Consider the following 12491-nt stretch of genomic DNA (forward strand, 5'->3'; position numbering starts at 1 on the left):
GATTCAAAAACATTTAAATTAAACTATAGCTTAAAATCAGTTTGATCAGAAAAGTAGGGTAGAAATAAATGTGGGAAAAGCTGGAAAAAAACAAGCTATTATTAATATGCTATTATGAGTCATTCTGTGGCTGTCCTGTCATATCAAATCCAATGGTCATTATTATAAATCATGTTAAATAATATTACATTGTTTCATTCATTGATTCATAGTCATATTCCCCCCACTTTTTTTTAATATGAATTCAAAATGCACCAAACAGGATATCAGGATATCAGTACAAACAGCACTGGATGTGATACTGTAACTTAAGAGTTACAAAAAAAAGAGATACAAAAAAAAGCATTCATGGATTTGAGTAAAAACTTCAATTCAACAAGATAAGAATATAAACTGAGGGAGGAGGTTGGGGATTTTCTGTTCATGAATATGACGTCTTTCTTTGAGCATCACTATATATCCACTCTGTGTCTCTCCCTGCATGGTCTCCTCAGGAGGTCACATGCTCTCGTAGCCTTGTCTGCGCCGGTCTTTGACGATGAGGAAGGTGATCACAGCGATCAAGATGAGGCCGACCACCACAGCTCCCACGATGATGGGGATGACTCGCTTGTTGAAGTCGGCCCAGCACTCCACCTCTGAAGAGAAGAGAGGAGGAGGAGAGAGTCAAAGAAGGTCCACCTCTGAAGACAAGAGGTGGAGGAGAGAGTCAACCTCTGAAGATGAGAGGAGGAGGAGAGAGTCAAAGAGGGTCAGGGTTGTTGAGGGGAAGCATGCGGTGTGAAAGACAGGACTGAGACCCTGGAAATGTGAGTCAGTCCTCAACAGGAACTGTGGTGCATTTTGTGATGAGTGAGAAAATACTACAATAAACTACATGAAATGACCCCAAAACGCTAGGGATTATGGGTAGAAATAGAAGGATGTTGACATCTGATAGTTGAAGATTGTTCAATATATATCGATATGTCCCTTGATAATGGAGTGTGTTATGAGTGACACTCAAACAAATCTTAAAGTTCCCAAACGAGCATATCTATCACACAGCTGCAACACTCAATTTGTGTTTTTAATTGTTGTGTTAACATTAAAATGATTACCTGTGTGCCTTGATAAATAAGCTGGTTCAAAATGTTTTTTTCTCGCAGTCTTTATTAGAAATAGGTAATTGAAAAATCGACTGATGTGAAATATTTTATATATATATTTTTGCTATATTGCCCAGCCCTAATATCGGGTATATGAATTAATCTGCAGATGCTCCGGTTCAAACATGAGACCAAACTTTACTATGGATGTCAGTTTTGAGCCACGACAAAGGCCAAAATATAGCCTGCAACAGACTAGGTAAGACTTGATTTAGCCTAGACTGACTGTCATGTTGGCTGTCAGGGAGCCAGTGGTAACAGGTGTTGTGTCTAAGTCTGTTCCCCCATCAGATAAGGTTTGTGGTAGCAGTGCACTTCGCAGGGTTTAGGTTAGGTGAGGTTATAGTTAGGCATAGCGGAGCCTGATAAGGCTGGGTTTAGGTTAGGTGAGGTTATAGTGAGGCATAGTGGAGCCTGATAATGCTGGGTTTAGGTTAGGTAAGGTTATAGTTAGGCATAGCGGAGCCCAATAAGGCTGGGTTTAGGTTAGGTGAGGTTATAGTTAGGCATAGCGGTGCCCAATAAGGCTGGGTTTAGGTTAGGTGAGGTTATAGTTAGGTATAGCGGAACCTGGCAGAGATCTGCACTCTGACTGCACCTTTCTAGTTTGATCTACCGCCAATAAAACCTCTAACCTAACAGGATGACTGGTCACCGAAACTCTGTCCAATAAACAAGCTACTTGGGAGTCATGTGACTTTTGTTTACAAGCCCTGATTCACTTGTAATTGAGCAGAGTGAACCTACATTAACCAAATACAAAAATGCACTGAGTTTGTAGATCTAGCCACAAAGTATTGGAGGGTAAACCAACCTGGCCTCACTTGACCAATAGTTTGATTAGCGGAATAGCGTTTAGCCACCTTTTTTATTTAGCACTTCATCAGAGCTACAGTAAACCCACCTTTTCCATACTTTCCCTTGGGCACACTGAAGGCCTGTATCTGCAGAGGAACCAGCTTGATCCTCAGCTCCGACATCATCACAAACTCGCTCTGGGAGTTGCACTTGAAGCTTTGCCCACAATTGGCCTTGAACAGCTTCTTGGTCACCTCACCACCCGAGTAACGCTTAGCTGGGAGCAAGGTGACATTCTCAGCTCAGTATAATATCACATAACCATATATTTCCCCCCCCCCCCACACACACACACAGAGACAGAGACACACACACACACACAGAGACAGAGACACACACACACACACACACACACACACACACACACACACACACACACACACACACACACACACACACACACACACACACACACACACACACACACACACACACACACACACACACACACACACACACACACACACACACACACACACACACACACACACACACACACACACACACACACACACACACACACACACACACACACACCTCTTTTTGGTCTTACCGGGACATCCTTTGCAGACGGGCAGAGGATTGATGTGAGCGGTCAGCCCGGTAACGTAGGAAACATTCCTCTCCTGAGGATAGAAACAGAGCAGGAGAATCAACAGTTAAACCATTCAGAGATCCAGATTTCTGTGTTCGTCATAGATAGTAAAAGGGCAACGTTCTCAGTTCTCTCTTAAAACTATTTGGAAGAGGAAAGAGGCCCCAACTTTCACACTGTGACTTAGTGAACTAACAGACACCTTGCACTTAGAGAAGATACGGTTTTAATTGAGAGAGAAACAGAATTTAATAAACTGAACCCTTTTACTCTCTTTCTTAGTGAGATAGATGTGTGGTAGTTTATGCATTTAATTGATACTATCCTGAGCAGATGTGGGTTGGGGCGGGGTGGGTATTCTATTTGCTTTGCTATGCGTTGAATTTTTGTCTATTCCTTCATTTATCTTAATTTCTTCCCCCTTTTGTGTCTGTTATTGCTGTTAATATTTGTAAGACCTGAGCTTTCATATAATACATGTAAATTGTCTGTATGAGAATGCTCTTGAATAAAAATACTTTTGACAATAAACTGCAGTTTCGTTGTTTTTCTTTACACAATATCATTGATTACACGATGATCTGAACAGTTGATGTTTTCCTTAGCACTAATTCCTATTGTTTAGACATGTGCAAGCAATTTTCTTTCTCCAATTCTATTATGGTCAGTTGAGCAGATATGGAGAACAACGCATTTTACGAGAAATCAGCACCATTTTTGTAATTTACTGAAATCTATGAAAATGTTCAGGGTATCAAATTGTACATGTGTAGCCTAGCGATCTTTGGTATATTTACGCAAATCTTAACAATTTGACTATTTGCCATTTGTTCCTTGCATCGTCCTTAGTTCAACATGCTTCAAGAAACCAGCAGCCAGCCTGCTGATAGGCTGCTTCTATGAGCCACATTCCACCTTTGCGAGTTTGGACCATTCTGCATCCCCATTTTGCCACCCGCACACCAAACACATTGAAATAGATGCTTATTAAAGAAAGATGGGATTTCAACAACAAGCGGTTGGATCATTTTGCTTCTGTCTCACAGCAGGAATATGCACAAAATGTTTTTGAAATGGTTTGTACCTTTCTGAAGGTGAACTGCAGGCTGGCTGCGTTGTCTGGCAGGGTGAGAGAGAGGACAGCCTTCTCCTTTCCACAGTAGCCGCTGGTCTTCACCCTGGTGGGGTCCACGTCGAAATACCAGTACTTCTGAACCCACAGCAGGGGGAGATAGATATTAGGTTATACTGTATATGAGTGTTTTGTTTTTCCTGTTTACCTCTTTTCTTCATCAATGTAAAATAGAAAGAAAAGGTCATCCTGATTTCTGTCCACATGACAACGGCAGACACTATAGTCATCCTCACTGATAACACATGATCTTAAAAGTTAAGTTATCCTTTATTTATCCCCATGGGGAGATTTATCCTCTGCATTTGACCCATCCTCTACTTAGGAACCTTCCTAGAACTAGGAGCAGTGGGCTCCAGTTCGTTTTGCCAGTACCTTGGTCAGGGGCACTCACAGGAGTATTTACACTAACATAAATGTATTTTGGTGGTGAGAGGAAACCGGAGCACCCGAACACGGGGCGAACATGCAAACTCCACACAGAAAGGACCTGGGACGGACCGGGGTTTGAACCCGGGACCTTCTTGCTGTGAGGCAACAGTGCTAACCGCTCAGTCATCTCACTGCGCCGTCCATGAATTTAAATGTACAAAAATATTAACTGAATTTCCACATCAGCCATTTTGCATGAGATCATTTTATTCTGTATATGGAATTAATATGGTGCACCACTCAACCTTTTTCATATCAAGGACCCCTAATTTAGTCCACATGTTGGCCACAAATGGGATATCGTCTCATATAAATGGGGGTCCCATTTATCTGTATTGTATTATAGGTAGAGAGATAACAGTGAAACTATGATCAAAACATTCATTTTTCCATTCTTCTACATTCTCTAATTGTGTTACCTTCTTGTAAATTAAGTAAGTTTAACAATTCATCAATCAGCTGGGGACCCCCTGGAACCCTCTCTAAAGGACCCATGGCGGTCCCCGGTCTCCACGTTGAGAACCACTGACTGATACAACTGATGAGACCTGTTGGCTGCCTGTTTGTCCAGTAAAACCACCTCCTAACACATTCTAAAGAGCTGCTGAGACAAACACAAAAAGTGCTGAAATGCAAGCACATTACCCAGATACATACAACACAGTGCCACGCCCTGACACCCCCAAAACACACACACACACACGCACGCACACGCGCACACGCACATGCGCACACACACACACACACACACACACACACACACACACACACACACACACACACACACACACACACACAGAGCGCTGAGTCAGAGACAACATCTAACCTTCTTCTCGATGACGATGTATAATACTCCCATGGTGGCTTTGAGGCAGGGTTTCCCGTCAAGGGAATCCAAGGTGTAGGTTCCTGTACACAGACACACACAGACACACAGACACACAGACACACAGACACACAGACACACACACACACACACACACACACACACACACACAGGTTAGCATCATCTCTCGCTTGCATTTTGGGGGCTTAGAGCCTAGTGCACTTTTGGGCAGATAGCAATTGAAAGATCTTCAGTGCCAAAAGGACACAACTAAAATCACGACCCAGAACTTTTAATTAAACAAAACAAGAAAGCTGTAACACTAAACGTAGGGGTTTGTTTGCTGCCAAAAGGGCGTAACTGTACTTATGCCCCTTTGACACTAAACAAACATTGTGGGTAGAGGATTCTAACAGCACTTAGGTCACCTGGAAATGGATGCTGTAGTAAATAATACTAGCATAGCAGCATGATCAAAGCATTATCCTATTCATTACTATTCTAGGTCAATATTAGATGTAAGATGTAGAATGTAATATTATGTTAATATCAAAAGTAGTTGCTAATATCTATAGTTTAACGAAAAAGGTTTATTAAAAGTTTTGAATAAAAAAAAGTATAATCAATTTGATGTGTTCCACCACAATTGTAAAGGCCTTGGTGAAAGTTGCTGAGCATTACATCCAGATAAGATATTCATTCCGAGCTTCTTTTATATTTCAGTGTTGATTGAAGTGTAATTGTTGCTTACTTTGCATTCATTGTGTTAAGATATCTTTAAAACACCCACCAAAATGTGAAAATATAGGCTAAAAGAATAGGCCTAGAACCCTAGGAAATTCAGTGAGGCCAAAATGATTATTCGGGTTCTAGGTTAAAAAAAATATTTTCTTTGCCTTTTATGTCATTCATATAAAAAACTATTAGAAATTAAAATGCAGACATTTTTAAGGAAAGTCATGTACCACTAGCATTGTATCTTTTTTTTATTCAAAAAAGTTATTGCACATATACATTTCAAAAAGGTAAAAATGATCGCCGTGTTAAACATGTTAAAGTCAGTGGTCATTTCAGAACCACAGTGAAATAGACAGGTCCTCTGCTCTCAGGTGCAGCTTAAATACTTTGACTGTCTGTTACCAGGTGTCAGAGCGCTGTCCATGGTTCTGATAACTTGCTTTGTGACCGCTCTATTTTCCCCAAACAATAGCCTAAGTAACTCCATAAAAATGTGATTTACAGATATTTATTCTCATTCTTCAGTTTACATTTCCTAATTTTCTGTCATTATCCTGTATTCAGAAATTGAATAGAGGAACAATTAAAAACTAAACAACAAGAAGACATTTGATATTTTGTCTATTGGCAATTTCTTTATAGGGACAATACTTCATATTCACTATTAACTATATTATACATTACTAGGTTATATACATCTCACACACAAACACGTGTCTTAGGTCTTTGTTTCGCTTTCATGTGACTCATTAGCCGTGTTCGGAATGGTTCACTCATTCACTCACTCACTCACTCACTCACTCACTCACTCACTCACTCACTCAATTGTTTCTCGCCTGTGCTGACTATCATGTCTCTCTTTTATGACCAAAACCTTTACCATAGTCTGAGCAATTAAATTGTTTCTCTGCTGTGTGGACTATCATGTGTGACTTCAAGTGTGCTTTCTGACCAAAGCATTTACCACAGACTGAGCAAAGATATTGTTTCTCACCTGTGTGGACTAGCATGTGTTCTCTTTTAGGAAAAGTCAGGTACCACCAGCATTGTATTTTTTAATTCAACAAAGTTATTGCATATAATATATTTCAAAAAGGTAAAAATGACTGCCATGGGCATTCTAGTCTTTAAAAAAGAAAAGAAAAAAAGGTTAAAATATACAATTCGCCATACACTGTAGCAGTATTTTTTTTTATAGTAATGCTGAATCTGGTACAAAAAGCGTAAATATTGTGCTTAGTATGTGGTGTTTTGGCTCTCCTGTCAAATCTGCACACTGGCTACAAACCTTGATTTGCACTTTTGCCTTTTCTCAGAGGTCCCAGCTGAAATTGTGATGTTTGTGGTTCTTTCTGGGGCACAGTTTAAAATCAACTGGTGCTTTTGATGAAATGGAAAGTCGCCGTATAAGAGTGTGCGTACTTGAGAGAGGGAGGGCCTCAGAGGGCTGCAGGACCGGCCGGTAGAGGACACTCTCACTGGGCTGGTCAGAGTCGGAGGCAGCCTGGACGGAGCTGCCATCACTGGAGAGGCTGGAGCCTGGTGGAGAGGAGGAGACCGTCACCATAGGTGTCATTTACACTGGGGACATGTCCCCACCACTTTTTGAGTTATTCCTTCTGTTGTTTCTACTTTGTCATATTTTAGGGCAGTGATATTGGATATTGTTATGGCTGGGCTGCCCTGGTGCTTTCTACAGTAGATGTGATATTGGCATTCGATTGACATGGTGTTGCAGCTGTGGACGTGATGCATATGCATGGCTGTACTTGTGCAGCCGACGTTGTGTGTTTTATACTGTTTTTTTTTGTATTGTCAACTCCGTAGTAGCCTGTATGCCCTTTTGATGCAAAGTTATGCAAATTTGTTCTTGCTGTAATCATCTACTCTGACCTCATTTATTACCGACCCACCATTACATTGCCTAAATTGGCATATGAAGGGAGGTGTTATCTGAAAAAAATTAAGTCTGTTGGGTGTATTCTGCTTCTGCTGCACGGCACAGGCAGAGGTGTGAGTTTCATGTCACACTGTGCGCACGTGTTAAACGGCCCAAGTGGTGATCTGTGGAAAATGTATCTCAACTCAGTGGTGACCTCACACCTGACTGGTCACCCTACAAGTTAGACCACAGTGTGACTGTTGTTTGATATCTTAATGACCGTTTATTTTTTATTTCTTTATCTGAGGCCTTATGTCTCCACCACTTTTCAACACAAAGTGACACTGCTTATTGATGCTATGAGTAGCATATCCAATAGCAATAAATCATTACCACATTCATTTTTAGGCATTAGTGTGAACAAATCAGCAGCTTCTACACTGCATGTTACAGTGTGTGCTATCGGGTCAGATATGGAGGGAGATCTGCTGGATTGGTTCACAGCACAAAACTGTTAGAGCAGTGGTTCCCAACCTTTTTTGTCTTGTGTACCAAATGGGGCTGTTTTGCCATGTCAATAGCACCCCCTCACTCATGCCTGTTGATGATGCTCCTAAATTTGTTCTATAACTTTTAGTGTAATATGCAGATGTACAAGTAAATCCATACAAAATATATTTTTCACTGAACTGCTGGTGTGTGGGCACGCCCTCCTTTTTTATGCCTGCGTCGGCAATAGCCAGGCCGGAGGCATAATGGTTTTGGGTTGTTGTTGAATCTGGTGCGACAGCAACTGGACGTTTTTGAGCCATTTATCAGTAATGTAACAGTTGACACCTGTTGGGGAGAACTAGTTGCATGCCATTTAAACAATGGGCTTAAGAAATTACTTTTGAAATGATTCCCCCCCATCATTTTGGAAATAAATCCCAAATCTTTCCAAGTACCCCCTGCAAGCTGCTCAAGTACCCCTAGGGGTACACGTAGCCCTGGTTGGGAATCACTGATGGAGGGCGCTGTTCTTCCAGAGCAAAAGCTTTCATAGGATTTAGGAAGGAGAGAAAGGCCGATGGAAAAATCCCTTCCAGCATGTTGACCCACTTCAGTGACAAAGACAGACAAAAGCTTTGAGCAAAGACGCTCTTTCTTCTTCCAGACAGAAAACCACATGCGTGTATATAGCCTATGTTCAGCTTTGTGTATGTGTGTGCGTGTGTGTGGTCAGGCTTGTGTGTGTTGTCACGTAGCGTACCAAGCCGAATGTTTGAGCCTATGAAATATATATGTCGAAGTAACTTTTTACAGAGGGCCTCTGCCACTTTTTGCTGCTATTTTTATGGGATAATTTCTAGGCAATTAATTTGCAGTGAAATTAAACTCTTTCTATTCCTCATCATTATGGTGCTAAAGCCATTTATTTATTTTTCAAGAGTGATGTTTCCCTCATCTGAACCAACCCAGGGCGCAAATTAGTCTGTATTGGCAACGGAGTACTGTCTTTTGTGTGTGTGTGTGTGTGTGTGTGTGTGTGTGTGTGTGTGTGTGTGTGTGTGTGTGTGTGTGTGTGTGTGTGAAGCGTTGGTGTGGGTGGAAACGACTGGAGGTGTCAGTAAACAGCTATCTCTGTGTGGGAGAGGAAACCACAACACACACGCACACTCACAAAAGACAGTAGTCCGTTGCCAATACAGACTCATTCGCGCCCTGGGTTCACATGAGGGAAACATCACTCTTGAAAAATAAATAAATTGCTTTAGCAGCATAATGATGAGGAATAGAAAGAGTTTAATTTCACTGCAATTTAATTGCCTGGAAATTATCTGATAAAAATAGCAGCAAAAAGTAGCAGAGGCCCTCTGTAAAAAGTTACTTAGACATACTGTATAGAATGATTTGAACACAGGCAGAACAAACAATTGATACTTTTACCTTCGTTAATGAAGACGAATTGAGATTTTTTTTAAGCGTCAGGATATTAAACTCACCCAGAATAATAGCAGCCAAGAAGAAAAGAGACCATCCACCTCTGTGACCCTCTGTCATCCTGCCAATAGAATAGAATAGAATAGAGTAGAATAGAATAGAGTAGAGTAGAGTAGAGTAGAGTAGAATAGAATAACAGAGTTAAAAATGGAGCAGCAGAGATGCTGCAGAGTCGTGGTTTGTCAGGCCGTCCTGAGCAAAGGGGTGTGAATGTGAAACGGTTTCATCTGCTAAACCTCTAAATGAGTCTAGGGGAAGTCTGCTATCAGGAAAAGGCGGGGCTATCAGGGGAAGGCGCGGGGCGGTATGTATGCATGGGCTGTATTGACAGCTATTGATGCTGACTTCATATCAGCCAAACAGCCGCAAACGTTTGTGATGGGCAAGTCATGTTTTCCATCGTAGTGCGAGGAAGGGGGGGTACTCTTGTTTTAGTTACATAATCTCCAGCTCTTATGGATGAGATGGAGATTGGGTGATAAGACGGTAGGTTCCTTAAACGTCAACAAACATCTGCTGCTGATGGTGACCTTTGAACTTTGACCCAGACGTGTTTCCTCTGCTGAAAAGGTGAGCGGGAGGTCAGCAAACAGACAGCCAGCAGCTAACTGCTGACAGACAGCAGCTAACTGCTGACAGACAAGCAGACAGACAGACAGCAGCTAACTGCTGACAGACAGCAGTTAAATGCTGACTGACAGACAGAGAGACACAGCTAACTGCTCACAGACAGGCAGACAAACAGACAGGCAGACAGCAGCTAACTGCTGACAGACAGACAGCAGCTAACTGCTGACAGACAGGCAGACAGACAGCAGCTAAACGCTGGCTGACAGACAGGCAGCAGCTAACTGCTGACAGACAGACAGGCAGCAGCTAACTGCTGACAGACAGGCAGACAGACAGCAGCTAACTGCTGACAGACAGGCAGACAGACAGCAGCTAAACGCTGGCTGACAGACAGGCAGCAGCTAACTGCTGACAGACAGGCAGCAGCTAACTGCTGACAGACAGGCAGACAGCAGCTTACTGCTGACAGACATACCTGCTGACAGACTTACCATGGCCACATTAAGCAGCTCTGGCTGGGGGATCCCAAGGCGTTCCCAGGCCAGCGTGGAGATGTATCACTCCAACTGGTCCTCGCTCTGCCCCGTGGCCAACTCCCAGCTGGACGTGCCCTGGAAAACCTCCCTGGGGAGGCGACCAGGAGGCATCCTTACTAGATGCCCGAACCACCTCAACTGACTCCTTTGTCTGTGAAGGAGCAGCGGATCTAGTCTGAGTCCCTCACACAGGTGACTGAGGTTCTCACCTTCTCCCTAAGGGAGATGCCAGCCACCCTCCTGAGGAAAACCATTTCAACCACTTGTATCCATGATGAGCTCGTCCTTTCAGTCATGACCCATCCTTCATGACCAAAGGTAGGTGAGGGTTAGGATGAAGACTGACTGTAGATCGAGAGCTTTGCTTTCTGGCTCAGCTCAGGAACCAATAGGTTAGTGTATACTCCCAGTCTTTTCATAATCTGTTAAGGATTTTCAAAGTTGTCTAGTGTATCCTGGGCAACCAACAGATCAATCCTGCAAAAACCTGTTGTATTCTTCTTGTAACGGCACGACGACAAAGCGAATCCAGTGTTGACACAGTGTGACTGTAACACCTGAACTCCTTTCACCTCCTCACACAGATGGCAGTGAGCTGAGGATGAATCAGAGTGTGGCTCGGATGCATCAGTGGCTAAAGGTCCTCGGGGACAAAGTACCAGTTAAAACACACAAAACACACACAGCTAGCCCCACACACACACACACACACACACACACACACACACACACACACACACACACACACAGTGGCCTCGAAACCAGGGTAGTAGCGCATTACAAAAGTAACACGAGTAAAAAGTGTTTTTTCCCCCCTTTAAGGAACGAGTAGGCCTTGAACTGTACTTTTACTCGAGTCTATTTTTGAGCCACTAAGCCAATTATATGGGCGATCCTTATTTGTTTGATTAAGCAGCCTCCAGATGATATCTTCTCCTCTCTCATCGTGAGGTAGAGTGGAGAAAGGTCAGCGGTAAATAGGTCAAAGTTCAAACAATTTGAACTTTGAGCGCAGCGCATGGTGGCTAATTGGAGCGGTGCGCGAGACCAAGTGCCACTTAGGCCATGTTCACATTACAGGCAAATCTGATTTGCTGATAAATTCATTATCTTGATTGGTTTCCCAAATCTGATTTGGGAGTGTGTCCGCACTGCCACAAATCTGATTTTCAAGTCGGATCTGTGTGTCCAGACCTAAACAGCCTATCTGCATGGGTTGCTATGGTAACGACGTGGGCGTCAGTAAATACGTACGTTGGTGACGTGGTTTTCCTGCGCAGAAGGATTCGATGACGAGTTGCGAGTGACGTTCAAATCGGATTTGGTGGATCTGCGCGTCCGCACTGAAGACACATCAGTCAAAAGCACATTTGAAGCAGATTGGAAACTACCTCCATATGTGGTTTGGGACAAGTGGCACAAATCAGACTTGGAGCGTCCAGACTCATAAAACCAATCTGGATAAAGTCATTAATAGGTCACTAAAGTTCACAAATCAGATTTGGCCTCCTAGTCTGAACATGGCCTTAGTTGGGAGGCACCACTCTCACCAGCCCCCCCCCCCCCCCCCCCCATTATTTTGCACTGGCCTGCACACTCTAAAAAAAGAAAAGAAAAGAACAAAAACAGTAAAATGGAAAATAACTTGTACTTAGATTAATTTATTAACCAGGTGCATTTTCACTTTTACTTGAGTAATTTTTTATGGGAGTAATTGTAGGTTTACTGGAGTATAGATTTTCAGTACTCTACCCACCACTGCTCGAAAAACATTTTCTGTATCAGTGCTGC

The 12491-nt window shown here is 42.7% G+C and overlaps 1 protein-coding gene across 1 annotated transcript; it reads right to left on the minus strand.

The window, feature by feature from the left end:
• Positions 1-266: 266 nt before the first annotated feature.
• lamp3 (lysosomal associated membrane protein 3) lies at positions 267-9766 on the minus strand. The gene is made up of 7 exons (XM_083647791.1): positions 9597-9766; positions 7152-7268; positions 4992-5074; positions 3686-3811; positions 2560-2632; positions 2053-2223; positions 267-638 (listed from the first exon to the last, which is right to left on the minus strand). The coding sequence occupies exons 1-7, from the start codon at positions 9652-9654 to the stop codon at positions 499-501; spliced, it is 768 nt and encodes a 255-aa protein (XP_083503917.1). The 5' UTR covers positions 9655-9766; the 3' UTR covers positions 267-498.
• Positions 9767-12491: the final 2725 nt, after the last annotated feature.

Source organism: Poromitra crassiceps, assembly GCF_964638095.1.
Source record: "Poromitra crassiceps genome assembly, chromosome: 12".
NCBI classification, from domain to species: domain Eukaryota; kingdom Metazoa; phylum Chordata; class Actinopteri; order Beryciformes; family Melamphaidae; genus Poromitra; species Poromitra crassiceps.

Excerpts from the sequence above, each read along its gene's own strand:
- lamp3 (XM_083647791.1), bottom strand. The coding sequence starts at position 9,654 with ATGACAGAGGGTCACAGAGGTGGATGGTCTCTTTTCTTCTTGGCTGCT. Across the intron at positions 2,633-3,685 it reads TGCAGTTCACCTTCAGAAAG|GAGAGGAATGTTTCCTACGT; the intron begins GTACAAACCATT and ends TTCTATCCTCAG. Across the intron at positions 639-2,052 it reads CAAGGGAAAGTATGGAAAAG|AGGTGGAGTGCTGGGCCGAC; the intron begins GTGGGTTTACTG and ends TCTTCTCTTCAG.